Source organism: Leptonychotes weddellii, chromosome 6, assembly GCF_054177405.1.
Source record: "Leptonychotes weddellii isolate Sample4059 chromosome 6, ASM5417740v2, whole genome shotgun sequence".
In the NCBI taxonomy this organism is placed as follows: Eukaryota; Metazoa; Chordata; class Mammalia; order Carnivora; family Phocidae; genus Leptonychotes; species Leptonychotes weddellii.
The window spans coordinates 8,426,869-8,445,703 of NC_138374.1; the positions used below are offsets into that span (position 1 = coordinate 8,426,869).

At 49.5% G+C, this 18,835-nt stretch overlaps 1 protein-coding gene across 1 annotated transcript in view; it reads right to left on the reverse strand.

Annotated features, from left to right (window-relative positions):
- Positions 1 to 2,096: 2,096 nt before the first annotated feature.
- The window catches only part of BTBD16 (BTB domain containing 16), a 45,585-nt gene continuing 28,846 nt past the window's right edge, over positions 2,097 to 18,835 (reverse strand). Inside the window, exons 12-17 of the mRNA XM_081823059.1 lie at positions 10,068 to 10,159; positions 9,139 to 9,221; positions 7,523 to 7,600; positions 6,094 to 6,192; positions 4,535 to 4,723; positions 2,097 to 3,505 (exon numbers count right to left, since the gene is read on the reverse strand). Coding sequence (XP_081679185.1) covers positions 3,437 to 3,505; positions 4,535 to 4,723; positions 6,094 to 6,192; positions 7,523 to 7,600; positions 9,139 to 9,221; positions 10,068 to 10,159 — 610 coding nt within the window. The 3' untranslated portion in view covers positions 2,097 to 3,436. The remainder of the gene's footprint in view (positions 3,506 to 4,534; positions 4,724 to 6,093; positions 6,193 to 7,522; positions 7,601 to 9,138; positions 9,222 to 10,067; positions 10,160 to 18,835) is intronic.

An 18,835-nucleotide genomic window follows, 5' to 3' on the forward strand; every position in this document is an offset into this window, starting at 1 on the left:
AGCGGCCCGTAGAGGGGCTGTCCCACGCAGCAGTGGCCGGTGGCCCATAGAGGGACTGTCCCACGCAGCGGTGGCCGGTGCCTCACGGTCCCGAGAGGGAGGCGGAGGCACTGGTTTAGGCCCTTTTTATAGATAAGCAATGCTCATTGAGGGTAAGCGACAGGTGACTTTTCTAACTTAGCACAATTAGTATGGAGGCGAGGCAAATAACATCATCTTCTTCCCCAAATACTATGCTCCTCTGTTAAAGAAACCATTCTTTTATTTTTATTTATTTTAATTTTTTTAAAAAGATTTTATTTATTTATTTGAGAGAGAGAGAGAGAGAGAGCACATGAGGGGGGAGGGTCAGAGGGAGAAGCAGACTCCCTGCTGAGCAGGGAGCCCGATGCGGGACTCGATCCTGGGACTCCAGGATCATGACCTGAGCCGAAGGCAGTCGCTTAACCAACTGAGCCACCCAGGCACCCTAAAGAAACCATTCTTGAGGGGGAAAAAAAATCAGATTCTAAGAAAGATGTGCTGCATCATCCCATTTTGAGTGGCAAAAAAACTCTAAGTGCCCCTAAAAAGAATTCCAAGAGGTTGTCTGCCAGACTTCTGAGTGATGGGAGTCCCAGTGGCATTTTTTTCCTCTTTGTGTTGTCTTATTTTTTTTCTTTGACAAGCCTACGTTATTAGAAACAACATTTCGTGTTTTAAAAAATGAAAAATGAAACTATCATGCATATTTGGAAAGAAACCATAACTCCCTATGGAAACATAAATGAATCTCTTAAACAAGATATTGAACATAAGAATGCAGGCATGGAAGAGTGTGAGCTGTAGGATGCTGTCTATTCAATATTCAAACTAAATGGCCAAACTAATTAATGGTGACAGTCGTGATAGTGTTTACTTTTGAGGGGTGGTGACTGGCAGGGGGGTGTCTGGGGTGTGAACCGTGCTCTTTCCGTTTTTGATCTGGGGGCTGGTCATATGTGCATGTTCACCTTATGGTAATCCATCAACCTGCATCATAGATTTTAAGTGGTTTTATTTTATTTATTAAAATATTATTTATCTCACGGGGCACCTGGGTGGCTCAGTCAGTTAAGTGGCTTCCTTCAGCTCAGATCATGATCCCAGGGTCCTGGGATCGAGCCCCCACATCGGGCTCCCTGCTCAGCGAGGAGCCTGCTTCTCTCTCTCCCTCTGCTGCTCCCCCTCCTTGTGCTCTCGCTCTCTCTCAGATAAATAAATAAAATATTTAAAAAATATTATTTATCTGAATTCCTGAGGATTTTGATGCAAGGTGAGTGCCTCCCTTGCCTCACCCTTGCCCCAGCCCTGCAGGGATGGGAAGAATAATCGAGGCAGTACTTTCCAACACTCTACCCCACTGGGCCACACTGACCGACTTATCAAAACCCTTTATATCAAGGATTTGTCTGGAAAGCACAGGGGACTCCAGGGATTTCAAACAGTATAAATACGATACAGAGAACTGATTATGGGGATGAAGGAAGAACTAAGAAGGCAAACAGGAGAATGGGGAAACCCCAACTGAAGCCTGCACTGCCCCTCAGACTGAAGGGACACAGACCCAGAAGCAGGGCCATTTGGTGGCATTGGGACCATGGCAGGAGGTTGCCAGGCAGAAGCCATGAAGGAGACACAGCAGTTGCTGAAAATGTCGGCTTCTCCCAGTCTCTTGTCCTTCAAGTCCCCGCTACCTCTTCCCATGGGCTGGACCTGGTCAGAAGCAAGCAGGTGAGGAAGATGGGATAGGACTTGCAGAAGAGAAGTGGGGATGCATGTGGGAATGAATGCACTGGATCCTCTCCAAATCTTCCACTGGGCTGCCTTCCCATCTTCCCACCAGCCTCTCTCCCTCCCAGGTCACCCTGCACGGGGCATCGGTCCTTTGCTGGGAAGGGTTTCCCTCGGCCCATGTCTGATTCTAAGGTGGTCATTAGACTAAATTTACCCACCTTGTTGTATGCACAGCATCAAGGATGTTCCATCACTTTTCCAAAGACACTGGATAACCCACTGCAGTGGACACACCCTGAGATGACCCCTTGTATAATCCTCTTCCCTTGAGTGTGGGTGCAACATGTGACTCACTTCTAGTCCAGAAAATATGGCTAAGGTGATGGGATGTCACTCCCAAGGTTACCTTACATCATACAAGACTCTGTCTTAGCAGACTAGCACGAGAGAGACTCTCCTGCTGGTCTTGAAGGACAAACAGCCATGCTTCAAAGTGTCTATATAGAGAGAGAGGCCTGGCAGGGGACTGTGGGGGCCGCTGGGGCCTGGATGGCCTTCTCCCAACAGCCAGCAAGCAGCCAGGCCCTCAGTTATGCAGCTGCAAGAAAATGAATCTGCCAACCTCATGAGCTTGGACACGGGTTCTCCCCAGTCATGTCTTCAGATGAGAACACAGCCCCACTGCCCCTAGACTGTAAAGTTGGGAGACCCTGAACAAGGGACCCAGCAAAGCTACCTGGACTCCTGACCTGGAACAATTGTGAAATAATAAATGTGTGTTGTTTTAAGCCACTGAATTTATGGTACTTTGTTACCCTGCAATAGAAAACTAATGCACAAAGTGGGAAGAAAGGCTCTCTAACTCACTTTCTCCAAACCACTGAGCTCCATTTAAAAAGGTAGATGATCAATAAGTCACTCTGTACCTTGTAACTTCTCCCTTCCCTTCCTGCTTCTTGTTCTGGCTGCACTAAAACTGAGGGACAGAGATCAGGTGTGTCCTGTGCAGCAGGTAGAGATGCATCATGAAAAGGAGAGCGCTTGGTGCTCCCAGTTGGAGTATGTTGTCATTGCTGATGCTCCCATTACAGTGCTCCTATACAGGCAACAAATTAGGGCTGGCCTCCAGGTGCTCTGAGGTCAAGGATGGCGAATGGAACTCAGGTTTGGTATTTTCCATCCACAAATGATACAAATATGGTGCTCCGGGTTGAACATCTCCCCAGAACTCCTGTGTTCAATCTTAACCCCCAAAGGTGATGGTATTAGGAGGTAGGGCCTTTGGGAGGTGATTAGGTCACAAGGGCACCACTCTAACCCTTACAAAGTGTCCCCAGAGAGCCCCCTTGTCCCTTCCACCATGTGAGGACTGAGCGAGAAGATGGCCGTCTATGAACCAGGAAGCGAGTCTTCTCCAGACCCTACCCTTAATACGCCAGCATCTTGATCTTGGACGCCCAGCCTCCAGAATTGTGAGCGATAAACGTTTGTTGTTTATAAGCCCCCCAGCGTGTGGTACTCTGTGACAGCAACCTGACTGAGACGTGGGCAAAGTTCTACTAAGACCATGGCCAACTAGGAAAGTCAGCTGAATGCTTGAGCGGTCCCTTCAATGTCATTTTATTTTCTTTTATGCAGACTGGTGGAAGAAAAGAAATCCCGTAGATTCTTCTGGAAATTGTCAAGATATTGGGAAGATGAATGAAAAACTTGCATAGATTGGGATGCCCACAGTTTGGACTTTCAAGGCCTAAAAGATGAAACAAAACAAAGCAAATGGGGCTTTTAGGATGAACACAATTGCCCTCTTGAGAAGGGGAGAGAGAGGCCTTCACAGGTGTGTAAGGTGGTCATTCCCAACTGTGGCTGCGCATTGGAACCACCTAGGGAAGGTCTTTGAAACAAACTCTAAAAAAGTTAAGTATAACATAAATACAATAAAGTACACACTTCTTAAGGGTCCGGCTTGGTGAATTTTCATGAGTGAGTCCTCCTGGCTGACCATAATAAAGAACGTTTCAGGCACCTCAGAAATCCTCTTCATATTCTCTCCCGGCCAATATCCTGGCTTCCCTGCACCCACCTCCACAACGGAAATTGCTATTCTGGTTTCTGACATCACAGAGAATAGCTTGGGAAGCTTTAAACAATGCCGATGCCTGGGCCCCACCGCAAAATATCTGGTCTCAGGAGCTGGGTGGAGCTCAGGCCTGCAGACCACGCAAAGGGCCAAGTGTTCTGGTGTGCAGTCAGGCTTGGGAATGACTCCCTGGCTTAAAGCTGAGTCCCATTCCCTACACGGCAGCAAGGGAGGCCCCCGGACGTCCTGGAACTCACAGGTTCCTTCTAGGACTACGAACAGGCTCTCTGGCAATCTTTGGATTTCACCTGTCAGGAGCCAGGCCAGGTAGGGGATCCACCTGGATGCTGGTGCGGCCACTGAGGCAGGTGGGCCAGGCCACGGATCTTGGTGCACATCCCAGGAGATGTGCAGGCAACAGCGGGGATGGTAGTGGCAGATACACTCCACCAAATCTCCCCTCCTCCAATACAGTACCCTTTGACATTTATAAAATGGATCTGGTGTTATAGTGAGAGTTTTCAATGTCCTCAGCTTTTCATTCAATCTCTCTCTCTAGCGTGGTGTGGAGCTGTGATTATCTTTTAAAAAGTGAGCAAGGGTCCCCTGGAGATGCAAAGTCAGGGATCCCCAACAAGGGGTGGAGGAGAAAAAGAGCACAAAGGACATTAAGGAGAAAAGTCAAAGACAGACACTCACATGGCTTTTGCAGGATGGCTTGACGAACCCAAACTTCTGGGTGATCTGGTTGGTCCTGAACTCCTGCCACTTGCCGTCCACCAGGGTCTGGGCTCTGATCTCGTACCTCACCAAGCGCTCCGCTCTCAGGCTAACGGGGCCATGTTCACAGAGCAAGGACGGGAACGCCGAGTCAGTGTGCCTTACTCTCTGCAAAGAGGGTGATCCGCCTTAGGTGAAACTGAAAGTGGGGTGACCCAGAGTTAGCAACACCTGGTTCGTTGACTCTCCCATATGATGTGTGCGGAGAGCAAGAGGGTATTCCCCCAGGGCCCCATTTCCTAACAGCTGCTACTGCTGAATCAGCTCGCCATGGAGCCCTCACCATACAAAACCACTGGCTCACAGACTGGGGTTTGGTGAACCCAGAAAAATGCTTTTAGGTCAAGCTGCATTGAATTGGAAGTTCTTCACTACTGCTTGGCCCGAATTTAAAAACCAACATAGTATTCACATGAGCATTTCAATGGGCGTTGTTATAGGATTCATCTCTTCCATCCAGTAAAATCCATTATGTAGGGAAGTGCCTGAGTCACTGAAGACCAAGAACTGACGCAAGGAAGAGATGTGACTCACTCAAGGGCACGTAATGAGGTGGTGGCAAAGCTGGGGCTAAAACTCTCGTTTTCTTCACTCATGCATTTATCCACTCGTGATACAAACATACATCCCCTGCATGCCGGGTACTATGATTAGTGGTGATAAGAAAAAGATGAATGAGATATGGTTTCTCAAGGAGCTTGATGTCTTAGAGACTTATAAAGCAAATCCTAAGTGGAACACAGTGGTCCCTGGTCACAGTTGTCATGGTCAATGTCATCATCATCACAGAGCGCTTTTTGTGTCAGGCCCCGTTCTATGGCCTTTGCGCAAATTAACCCAGTAATACTGCCCACAGCCAAGGGAGGTGGGTCCTATTACCTTCTCCATCTTAAAGCTCAGGACGCTGGACATAGGGAAGGAGGTTCATCGGCTTGCCAAGGTCACGCAGCTCACCACACAGCTTGACTTCAGCTCTCTGCTCTTAAACACAGTGCTCTTCCAAAAGTCTAGCAAGAGCCCCGAGGCGAAGCCATCTGCCCTCCTGACTTCGCCAGTGTCCTGTCCACCGCCCTACTCTGCCTCTTTCAACAATTCCATTCCCTCTTCCCTTGTGGGCACTACGTGTTACCTCCATTGAAGAGTGGCCATCAGTAAAGGATCACCCACCACGTATGAACTGAAGATGAACTGAGCCCCAAATGTGGAGTCAGAGTCTAGAATTTAACCCCAGCTTTGTCAATAGAGGCCATACGAACATGAAGACGTGCAATTTGGAGATCTTCATCTGTTAAACAGGCCAACAACAGCAACCTCCCAAGGTTGTACAAGTCAAATGACAATCACATTATATGAGCATGATTAGCGCCAGGCTTACAACACGTTCCATGTTCATTATTAATGAATGATTAATCAATTATTATTGATTTAGTATGAATTGACTCTATCTGAGACACAGCTTTCCTGGGCTCTGTCCTTACCTGCATGTAAAAACTATAAGAGGTAGTATCATGTTTGATCCCCTTTATCTCAAAGAAGAATCCATATATGGCAATCATTTCTGAATGCGTTGTATACTCCTAAATTGGGAAGGATAAACAACAAAGGGACAGAGAAAAGAATCTTCAGTGTTCAACGGCAAGAGGACACAGTAAAACAAATTCTAGCTAAGACAAAAGTGACTAATTTGACAGCTGATTTAAAACACAACAGCAATTTTAGCCTAGGAAGAGCCAAATTGTAGTGACTTCACAAATCCCCCAGGTTAGCACTCAGTGACATATTAACTGCTCTGTGCATCCTCTAGTGGGGAGAAGAACGAGTTAGGCATGTTCTTAGATGTTCAGGGGCTTGCGGACCTTTGGAACAAAGCATTTGCTCTAATTTGATGGGTCTAAAAGACACTCCATACTCATGGTATTGCGAGGTGTCCTGACCCCTGCGGTCGGCGGTCTGTCTACTTAGGCAGGTCTCTGCAAGCAAGGGGGGAGACCCAGCCCATCCAGGCCTGACCCAGAGGGGAGTCTCTGATGATAGATTCAGAGCCCCAAGTCCCTGAAACACAAATTCTTTTGAGATCACTACTGGGGTGGCTTTTAAAAATGTCGGAGAACAGCAATTTCTTGGAGAACTGTGCCTCTTCAGGGAACCCAAGAAGAATGCAACCACTGGCCCTGCATACTCCCCTGGCGACTGAGCCTTGCAGCCAAGCTCCCTGACCCCCTGCTGCTTGGATTTGGGGGACCCATCAAAATATCCACCCAGAATAGGTTCCCCCCCACAGGGCACCTGGGTGGCTCAGTCGTTAAGCGTCTGTCTGCCTTTCGCTCAGGTAATGATCCCAGGGTCCTGGGATCCAGCCCCACCATCGGGCTCCATGCTCCACGGGAAGCCTGCTTCTCCCTCTCCCACTCCCCCTGCTTGTGTTCCCTCTCTCGCTGTCTCTTTCTCTGTCAAATAAATAAATAAAATCTTAAAAAAAAAATAGGTTCCCCCTTGTAACCGTAAACACAGGGTTGGAGTGGAATCTCTCATCGAGCAGTTGGCAAGTCTTGATGTTTGTGGGGAAGAGAACAACCAGTTCATCCCAGTTTGCCCAAGCCTTTCTTGGTTTTAGAACAGAAAGCCCTGCATCCCAGGGAAACTCCTCCATCCCTGTAAAACTAGGACAGTTAGTCCCCCTCAAGGAGAAATTTTGGATGTGCACACCAAGTCAATGAACAGTCTGTCCCAGGCCCCTGTCTTGTGAATTTCATTTCCTAGGATGTGGTGAACATGCAGAAGGAGACACGACAATTTCCTTTTCTGCCCTGGCCTTGCTAAGAGAGGTAAGAAGCGATTATACAAAGGTCCTTAACCAAGTGTGGAAGGGGACAATCCTTCCCCTTGCTTGGGCCCAGTGGTCTGTACCTGGTTAAAGAGCAGTCCGAATCTCATAGCTTGGGTGGTAAAATCTTTCACATGGACCATGTCGCCCCCACTCTCCAGCTGAAAGAGAAGCACACAAGCTCACCTGGATACATCTCTCACCATCTGTACATCAGTTCACTGATCCCACAACCCCAAACCTGCTTGAAAAAGAGTTCTGTCTCTGGATCCCACACTCAGCCACTAATCCAGGCTGTAGTATTTGTTGAAGCCTACTATGTGCGGTACTGTGCTCAGTGCTTTGAGAGGATGCAAAGGTGAGAATGAGAAACATGCCTGAGCAGTCTCACCAGGGAAATAAAATGTGTACATAAATAGCCTGATCACGATGCAGAGAATGATGATGGCCATAAAGTCACAAGCATGATCCCACATGGCAGGCTCAGGACACTGGCAGCAAGGGGCTAAAGAAAGGAGGTGGGCTGGGTCAGAAGAACAGAAATGGTTGGGTGGGGGGACTTCCTGAGGTGTCCAGCCCCAAGGACGGTCTCCGCCTCAACTCTGCTCTTAGAGCATAGATGTGAGTTACGTCCCACAGAGGCTCGGTTCCATGGAGTCATTGTCTGCTGGGCAGCGACACTGGGCACTGTGGTTTGCACATTACAATAGGTATTTGTTGGGCTGAATTGAATTTTAACCAGTGACTCATAAATCCTCAGAACTCAAACACTGCCCTACTTCATCCCTAGAAATGCACGATTAGAAACACAAGAAGTACAGCAGTTCGCATAGACAATTCACAAAGGGAGAAATGCCACATGGGAAAAATATTCATTAAATAGTAAATCTAGTAATAAAAGAAATGCATATTGAAAAACGAGATTTCATTGTTCACTTCTCAATTAACAAAAGTGATCCGAAATAAAAACACCCTACATCGCTGAGCATGTACAAAGTGAAGCAAGCTCATTCATTACTGGGGGAAGAGTAACTTGGTCCTAAATGTTTAATATGTATCAAGAACAAAAATGAATGTTCCTTTTTGGGCCAGTATTTTCTATTCTTGAGAATCTCCTATAAGAAAACAATTCTAAGTATGGTAAAATAAACTGTCACGTGCAAATATGTTTATCATACAGTCACTTATAATCGTTAACGATTAGGAACACCACGAATTGTCTACACTAAAGGAAAGGCAAAGAAGCATTGTTTATAGCAGATGCTCTTGGTGGAAGAGTTTGCAGCCAATAAAACACAATGAGTTCTTAGCAGTGGTTGTCTCTGGGTGATGGGTCTGAGGGTAGGTCTTTTCTTTTTTTCAATTTCTCTGCATTTTAAAAATTTCCAATAACAAGCACCCGTTACATGTGTGTCTTGGGGGCTTGGTCAGAGGGCGGTGTGGCCAGTGCTCCCGGACTCCATCTCAGGCTCCGGGTCAATAGTGTGCAATGCGCCCGGCACCTGGGTTCCTCCTAACCCGGCCTCCTCCCCCTCTGGCCCTCCAGGCTTGGCTTTCCCCACTGCCCTGGAGGAGGAGCCAGAAACATCCCGACCTCAAAGGCCCAGAGGTTTCAAATGCAAAACACATCTCCAGAAAAAGCCAAGTCAGAAAAGCAATAAATTTCAATAATTGTTTCCTTGCTGAGCTGGCCACTCACTGCGTGGTAATGGTTGGCTGTAACCCGGATCAGCCAGGACTCTGGGAAGAAATTAATGTGCCTTAACTCCTCCAGATTTTTGCCTTGGAAGAAACACAAAGAGAACATTTTTATAGCTGTATTCAGCACAGACCGGCAGAAGGCTAATTTATGGAGAGAAAAAGGAGGGAGCTGAGGGTTGAGGATTGGAGGGTCTAACCAGGGCCCCAGGGATCATAAGGTGCGTGGAGCCCAAATGGGACGGCACCGAACACTTTCCCCCAAAGTGTTTATAGCCCCCCGGCCGAAATCCTCCCCAAGAAGGGTGGGTTGGGGTCTGATCGTGGGTGTATTTGGGGTGTCTAGAAGCAACTTGGACAAAACTACCTGGGGTCCATCAACTATCCCCGGGTTTTAGAGTTACGCATTATGTCTGGATAATATCCTTTCATTCGCAAAGGTCTCCCTGGGGGGCCACCTGGGCAGCCCCAAACACACTCCCCAGTAGCTTCCTCCTCTTTCCAACTCACAGAGGCCTCTGCCAGGCCCAGTGCATGAGGCTGAGGAAGCCAGGTCTGGAGCACAGACCCACAGGCTTCGCCCCAACGGCCGAGTGCTTGACCTGGAGGGGATGCTCCTCGAAGAGGGGGGCGCATGGCTAGATGACACTCACACAGCCCTTGGCAGGTGCACAGGCTTTCAGGATCCACAGGGCCCTTCATCCACTACCGTATTTCACGAAGCTCTGACTATCCCCCACTTTACAGACAAGGACACTGAGACCAGACAGGTTTGTGACTTTCCCAAAGTCACACAACTTGGAAGTGACAATGCCATCGCTCAGCCTCTTCCTTTAAAAATGCCTACTGGGTCTTTCCCAAGAGTTGCTGGGGGAGGGGGGCAGGTCCCCAGCAGCCTTCCCAGGGGGCAGTCCCTTGGGCGGGGCTTACCTCTAATGATGCCGTGCAGACGCAGGCAAAGGAAGAGCGGCACCAAGCTCTGTCCTGTGTCCTGATCCAGAAAGGAATACTTCTTGGGGAAGCTTAGCAGAGGTGCAAAGAGGAACAAGAGATTCATAACACTGCTTTCTAGAACTGGCGAGGGGTAGTGCAAGTCATGTCAAAGACACTCGTGGTTTCACTAGCCAGGGGTAGATGGGGCTTGGTTCTCTCTGGACCCGTGAGGGGTGTGGAAGCAGAGGGCCGCTGAGGCAGCCCGGGCGAAGGTTGACCCCAGAGGTTATAATAAGACACTGGTTCTAGCCCCCTTGCCATCCACCACGGAGCCGAGCAACACGGCAGGTGCATGGAGCGTACTTATGAAGTGACTGACGGTAATGAGTTACTTTATAGAGGATTCTGAGATACATTTTCTCACTTGGGTCTCACAAACGTCTTGTGGGCCAGACAGGGCAGGTGTCATCGGCTCCGTTTTACAGATGAAAAACAAAGGCTCAGTGAGGACTTGAACCCAGGACTTCGGATTCCTCCTCTCCACAGGCTGCCCTTTCAATAGTGGCCAATGTAGGCCCTTCGAAGGTGCTTTCTGGTAGGATTAAAATGAAGGAATGTGGGTAACAAGTTCTAGTAGCTGTTTCCCAATCACACCTTCAGCGGTTACTGCCCATATTAACGCCAGTTAATTTCCACACGTGGCTGAGGTCAGGGCTGGGTTGAGATCAGATTCCTTTTGAGAACACACATACATGTAGACACACACCCACCACTCTTGTTTTGAAACAACTTGTTTCATTAAAGTGTCACTTTTCACCAATGGGGACTACGGGGGTAATTTTTCCAAGTCCCTTTGGAAACGCAAAGTCATTCCCTCAAGGCAAATCCGTATGAGACCAGCCAAGGGCTCTTGTAGATTATTTTTCCATGAATCAAGAGTGATGTCCAAATCACACCCTGTCTCAGCCAGACTGAATGCACCTCTGGCCCTGCGTCCTGCCTCTGGCGGGGGGTGCCCGCCAGCCTGCTGAGGACCATTTGCTTTCAAATGGGAATTCTTGGGACTGTCCGTGTGAGCGGTCCCAGGAGATAGTTTAGGGATGGTGAGGCGTTGTGGGAGGGGAGAGGGACACCACGACAAATGAGTTGATTCAATCCAAGGATCATTAATTAGAATCCACTGGGTACCAGTCTCCGGGAGTGGACAGATCAGGCATAAAGGAAGGAAGGCTGATACTTTCAGGAATGCAGTGTCCTATTGATCTTGGAATCAGCCCTCCACTACCCGGAGCAGGTGGAGCTGGGCTAGTGTGGGCCATGCCGGGGCCCCAAGAACACGATATCTTAGTCTCCTTCCCTTCCTCTCTCTCACCATTTAACGAAGGAACAAGCTAGGTGCCATCACGCAGGGTGCAGGTGTCAAGGAGGGAATGCTCTGGGGAATGAGCCAGAATCCTCGGCAAGGGCCCCCACAGCCCAGCACTGCCGAGAAAGGAGCACCTGCTGGAGCTGTAGGTTATAGACAGTTTCGGCTCAGAAGGGAAAGGACAGTAAGAGGACAGCACTTCTCCTGCGACTCGGAAGCCCCCAGGCACCAACTCTGCAGCTTGGTGGGAAGGCTGCTGGGAGAGGAAACCAAGGCCCCTGAGTCTCCCTGGGATTGCTGCTCAGGCCCGACAGCCCATCAGCCAGGAGCTCTCTGGACAGACCGCCGCTCTCCGAGGATTTGGGGAAGAGCTCTGTTGAGACACGTCATTGAACTTTAAGATCCCTCTGGATCACGGGGACATGGCAACGGTGGCAGCTGACTTGCGAGGTCATGAATCTGCTCGTGCATCGTCCAGCCATGCCTCGGCAAGCTTAGCCCTGGAGTCAAGACACAGCAGGTTCCAGTCCCGGGCCGGCTGGCCATCAGTCACGTGACTGAGCCTCCCTGAGCTCTAACCTCCTTCCTGTCACGTGGGGACAACGGCCACGTGTGCCTCCATGGGTAGCTGGGAAGAGTAAAGGTGATGGTGCTGGGCACAGTTCACCAGCAAGGACTCCCCACCTCGTGATGACTGCCACAGTCCTCTCGTCCCTGGGAAAGGGACCTGGACTCAAGCCAGCTAAGTGCATGGCGTTCATGGTCACTGCCACACTCTAAATGGTCCAAGCCAGGGGCCACCTCAGAGGAAGAAAGTGGTGGCCTCCGCTACTGATTTTCTAAAATCTGACAGCATAAGCATCAGAGGGCTGTGGTCCAACACCTGGAACCAGTCAGTACGGCCCCGCCCCTGGAGCCCCGTGAGGTCGACTGTCGCCGAGCCAGGACTCTCCCCGGACCTCCTGAGAACAGCCCCGTGCGTTTTCCCCTCCCCTGGTTCCTCTCCACTGTCTGGAGGCAAAGGCACCTACTATCTCGGGCTCAACCATGAGTGCATTCACCCCACTTGACACAAAGTGAGAGGAAGCTGACCTAACTTGGGGGCCTCTGTGCATGGGTCTGCCGGCGGGACTAGATGCTGGCATGGCTTCGCCTGGAGCTCAGTGCTGTGTGTGCCAAGATCTCTCTGGGAGCACCGACTGCTCTGGGGCAAGCTTCAGGCCATGGTGTCTGCCTCTTCAAGTTCTTCAAGAAACCCTTGGGTCACGAGCCCTTCGGGAAGGACAGTCCATAGGCCTTGAGACTGCAGGACACACCCAGGTTGGCTCTGGGCCCTGCTTTCAAGGGCCCGGGGACAAATCCCCCCCAGACTTCCTGAAAGGCAGTGCCCAGGACGAGTGTCCCTCTGACTGGGACAGGTTGTGATCGTAAAGCTGCTCTTCACCACAGCCTTCTCACTTCCCCCATCCCGTCACATGTTGGTTATTTACCCTTCCTGCGAGCGTCTGACTCAGGGCCCCATTGCCCCAGGACTTCAGATTTTAGCCTTAAAATACACACTTCAGAATTCTGACACATGACACTCCACGGATGAGCCTTGAGGACTTTATATTGAGAGAAATAAGCCCAACACAAAAGAATGAATACCATGCGATTCGACTACACGAGGTCCCTAGGGTAGTGGGATTCACAGAGAAGCAGAGCGGTGGGTCCTGGGGCAGGGGGATGGCTAGCCCTTAATTACGGAATGGACACAGGGTTTCTGTTTGGAAAGATAAAAACATTCTGGAGATGGAAGGAGGGGTTGGTTGCACAACAGTGTGAGGTATTTTTTTACTGCCACTGAACTGAACACATAAAAATGGTTAAAATGGTCAATTTTATGTTCTGCATATTTTACCACAATAAAAAAGGAGGAGGATCAAAACATCATTTCTATGAATAATACATGAAATAAGAGTTTATATTTTAAGGGGAAGTTTGAAAAAAAAAAGTTGCACATTTTGGGGCAAAAACTCATGATGAGAATGGAACACGGCTTTTTTCAAAACGTAACTCGGTATAGACCTGGGCACCTTCAGCCAGCCAGGAGCCAGGACCCGGGCCGCCGTCTGCTAACGTACCTCTTATTTACCGAATGTATCGTCTGTCTCTGCTTCTGAGGTGGTAAATGCCACAGAGATGGGGCTCGGCATCTGTTTTGTTTGCTCACCTACTCTCGGCTCCTCTTGCAAGGCCTGGCGCTCAGTGGTCTTGCAATATGTTGAGTGAATGAAAGGGGTGAGGAGCTGGCCCCACCAACTTGGCAGCCTCCATCCTGCCCTCCCTTCCCTCCATTTGCCCACAGTGTCTCTTCGAGGAACGCCAGCTATCCCCGTCCCCAGCGCACGCATGTGCACACAGACCAGGCTATTGCAAGCTGATTTTCCTGGGCTTTATGGGGTCCCACCTGCTGTTGTTGCCTGCTTATTTGCCAGGCCAACTCCTGTCAGATATTCACTGAGACCCTGTTCGATGTCTTGACAACCCCAAGTTGGTCTTGACCTTTGCCCAAAGGCAGAACTGGTTCTAGAAATCCCGTGTAATGGTCATCTTCTCTGCCCTTTGTAAGGATCTCCTGCATCAGACACTTTACAACTCTTGGGCTCCTACCACGTCTCTACTCTTATTGAAGAAGACACGCTGGGGCTACCCAGTTTGGGTGGAAAGCCAAGAAGCCACAGGAGGGAAGTGAAAACTTGGCAAAGCATAGGGATCAATAATATTTAGGGACTTTGAAAACAAAGGAGATTCAGCTTCCAGAAAGCCAAACTCTAGGGGAGCAGGGACAGTGTGGTCAGAGCAAGAGAAAAATAAAAAAGGCAAGAAACACCGAAGTCCGGTCATGAGAAGCCCTGTTGCCCCCAAATACATCCACCTCCCTGCACAGGGCTTGGCTATCTGAGACAGAACCATTTAATGGCTCCCATGTTGTTTCAAAATGAATGTTCTGGTTAAGAGATCAGAGTTGTCACACCAGGGGTGCCCAGTTTCATGATGACTCTGTGGCCACATCTGCAAATGCCACTTATTAATCACAATAGACACATGGCTTCTGGCTGCCCTGTCACACAGTGTCACAAAGCATGTCCCTGGAGACAACGGCAGGCTCAGGCGTCAGGGATGTGGGGTGTGGTGGGGTTGGCTCCCCTCACAGGGCATGGGGGGAGCACAGTGTTGGGTTTGTCAGGCCAGTGCCCACTCACACGGTCAGCATGTGCTCTTGTTCTCTCTGCAAAGAGAGAAGCTCAGAGGAGGAATCTGTCCAGTAGGCAGGTGAGATCTGGGAGGGCTTCCTGGAGGAGTCCTTGGCCCGTGCTGTAAAGATTGGGTCAGACTGGGATAGGGCCGAGGAAGGAGGGGAGACTCAGCTGCAGTGCTCACGGACATCTGGGAGTTGGGATCATGTGGAAATTGGCTTTACTGGCGGGGTTCAGTGACCTCCTTCTGGAGAGGTTGTAAGCCCACTGCTGGGACCCATCCTCGTGTCGGAGAGGGGCCCATTTAGTGATTAATCAATCTGTTAAGGATTAGAATTACAGGTCTATTCATGACTTTCCCTCAACCCAGAGAATCTCAAAATAGAAGATCAGGGAGACCCAGGTCAGCCCCTACTCCACCACCACGTTGCTGAAGGACCCTGAGCACGCCCCTTGCCTTCCCCGGCCATCTGTCCCTGGACGGAGTTTACGGATGCTCCATTGAGTGAAAGGGAAGGCAGACCTTAAAACATGTGTACTGTAAGATTCTATTTATACAAAGTTCAAAAGCAGCCAAGACATCTTGAAAGGAAAGGAAGCCAGGATGTTGTTTGCCTTTTTCTGGGAACGGTGGGGACTGAGATAAGACCCTTTCAGTGGCTGGCCGGGTCTGTCTCTGGGGCCGGGTGCCGCGCACACAGCTGTGTGTGCTTTGTGGAAATCCACTTCAGCTTTGGGAACTTGTCAGTGTGCATTTTATACTTTGATTAAAAATGTGCTTTTAAAAAAGTGAAAAGGGGGCACCTGAGTGGCTCAGTTGGTTAAGCGTCTGCCTTCGGCTCGGGTCATGGTCCCAGGGTCCTGGGATCAAGCCCCGCATCGGGCTCCCTGCTCTGCGGGAAGCCTGCTTCTCCCTCCCCCATTCCCCCTGCTTGTGTTCCCGCTCTCGCTGTGTGTCTCTGTCAAATAAATAAATAAATAAAATCTTTAAAAAAATAAAAATAAAGTGAAAAGTTTCCCTGCCTCTGGCTTTACTCCAACTGAGGAGACTTTACAGCTTTCCTGGACTTCTCAGACTGCTAACTGGAAAGAAAAGGTGACTTTTCCTCTGTGGACAGAGGCAACAGCTTTGTTTACCTTTTTTGTTTTGTTTTGTTTTTCCTACAAGGAAATGTTAAATTTAATTCTGGCCAGCCCATTTGTTTTTCTAAATTAGCCATTGCCAGAAAACAGACTGTGGGTGCTGAGGGGTGTGTTTGTGTGTGTGTGTGTGTGTATGTGTATGAGTGTTCCCTTCCTATACTTAGCAATGAAAATAAGTTGGAAGATGTTCATACACATCTAGCTAGGCAGAGAAAGTTCCTCTTCATCTTTCCATCAGTGCCCCTGGCATAGAGTGCGTGTTCAGTAATTATGTGTTGAATGAATCAAAAATTGAAAAATCAATTAATAAAAGAAAATGGGAGAATAAGAAAGGCCTGGACCTGTGTCTTTATTTGCAGGCACTATTCAAATACCTGGCCTCCTGGCTTGTTTTCTGGACATTGCTAAGACAGATCAGAAAAGGGGCATCTGGTCTATTTTTACACAATTACTGCTCCAAGCCCTCTGATTTGGAGGCTGGGCCAACTGACCCGAGACCCTGCCCTGCTGCAGGTCAGCCCCGGGGATCCTCAGGACAGGGTGGCCAATACGGAGCAAGGGCACCACCACCACCCACTGCCATGTCTGGGGTAGACCCACCAAGACGTAATTTCTCCCTGAGCCTAAAGAAAGCCTTGGAAGCCTTCCTTGTCTAGAACACCAAATGGGCACCCGCCCTCAGTCATCTGCCCGGGAGCCCTGTTACTTCTAGTTGCTACAGACAAGGCATTCTCTGAATTTTGCCTCAGCATACAAAGACCCGCTTCTGTGAGGGGAACCAAGTTACACAAGAACGACTAATGCGAACTTATCATTCAGTAAGCCCTTCCGTGCATAGCACAGTGCCGGGAAGCTAGGAGTGAAGTAAAGGCCCACACGCCCTTCCTTCAAGCTGCTCAAGATGTTCCTGGGGAGGCAGGATGTAGGTGCCCACCACGTGGTTGTAGGGACTGGTTACAGAGGCTTTCCGGCGAGGCCCCGCCGTGGACAGACAGGCAGAGGGGGGCAGAGCGGGCTGGGGTCAGGTAAGCAGAAGCAGCGAGTGCTGATAACCGAGGTTAAGGAGTCTGGGGCCTCCGGGAACACGCACTGGGGAGGTGGAGGCCATTGACGAGGGAGAACCTTAAAGGTGCCACTGTTCTGGGGCAGAAGAACTGGGATGGGAGGAGAACCACCCACAATCCTAAAAATGGGCTCATGGTCCTCAAGGTTGGGGGTGGGCCTAGGAGACTGCTGGGGAAGGGCACCGAGGCCCAGACGGTCTGTCTCTTCTCCCAGGGTGGAGGGGCACGAAGCTTGCTGGAGGGGAGCTGGAGGGAAGGCAGGCCCACGGGCCGCTGGGAGTCTCTCCTGCACTGAGGTTGGAGTACACGGGCCCAGGTAGGAGGTACGGACACCAAATGGAAACTCACAAGTGGTTTCCAACCAGGAACAAGCTGGCATCGGGGGCTTGGGAAAGGCCATGGAGGGGAATGTGGGCTCAAAATGGAACCAGGGTAGATGGGAGAGAAATGGAAAAGCTAATGATGGCAGGGAGGAGCCTCAGGACCCCAGCTCAGGAAAACCGAGGATACCCCACTCTCAGCAGAGGGGGCTACACACCTGAGAGCCTCATTCCCACTGTTTCTCCCACATTAAAAACACAGTTTCCACATCCCAGCTCATTTCCTACCTCCTGGTTCTAAGACGTTTCCAGTACGAATGCTAACTTGGAGCCAAATAGCAAGTTTTCCTGGTGCGTGTGATTCATAGGAAAAAGTCTCTTGGGCTATTAAAAGGGGGGGGGGCGCGGTTTAAGGATTTGCGTTCAAAGCAAATTATATAGAAACTAAGCAAAGTGCATGTCATTCTGGCACTGAATACTGCTTTCCCCAAATAATGAGGCAGGAAAAATGAGCTCTGTAGTTAACATGGTGCGCAGATGTTCCAGAAAAGGATTAAATGCTTCAGAACAATGCAAATGAAACCTGGCTTAAACAGGTCAATCCACTGATAAATATGTGGAAGATGTGTTTATCTGCGAAACTCACATGTGCACGAGAAACGGAGCCTCTTGGCTACCTTGAACACACCTTATCGTGCCTGGAAGCCCCATTCCTGCTGAGGTTGGGGGAAGGTGCCTCAACCTGACAACAAAGGTCATGCCTGACTTCCTCCAGGCAGATCCTCTGAGGACCGCCTGGGACTGTCTTTGGCGACAGGGCCACCACACTCCACAGCCAGCCTGCGTGATGGGAGCATATTTACAAAGTATTAATTGAGGCCAGAGAGCCCGTAAACTACCAATTTCACCCTCCCCCCGACCCTGCTCCCTGCCCTCAAGCTGCCACAGCTGTGGAGCTAATGGGGGGCACTCTTGATTGAACAGATAGAAAACTCTCACAGCAGAGAGTGGACCAGGGAGGGGAGGATGCCCTGCAAGTCCTCAGCTAACAATAACACTGAACCTAGAGGCAGCCTCAGAATCTTTCTGAACACGGCGTCCAGGGAGCTATTAATGAACCAGCTGGAGCGGGAACAAGAGAGGAATCCTATCGGCCGTTCTAGGAACCGGCAGCAAAGTGTCTTAGGATTCAGCAGGCCTGAGTTCAAGTCAGACCCCATCACTTGCATAATCTCTGACAGATAGTTCATCTCCACCTTGAGTTTCTTCATCTGTAAAATGGGAATGAAACCAGCCCCAGAGTCTTATGAGATTACAAATAGAAAATGTTTATCAGAATTACTGCACTTAGTGCGCATAATTAAATGGTGTCCATTAAACTGAAATTATTATTTTTCACTGAACTTTTGAGATCTAGAATTTCTAGAATTCATAAATTTAGAGGGTATAAGAAACCGAGCTAATTCCATGAAACCTTTGTGCATTCAAATGCTTTTCCATTTGTTTAGAACGTTCAGAATGTCATATGCTACCGTGAAACATAAGTGAGTACGACCCGGTCTCATTTAGGTACATTTTAAACATGATGTTTTGAAGGTCAGTGTGGTTTGGTAATAATAAATTTTGCTGAATA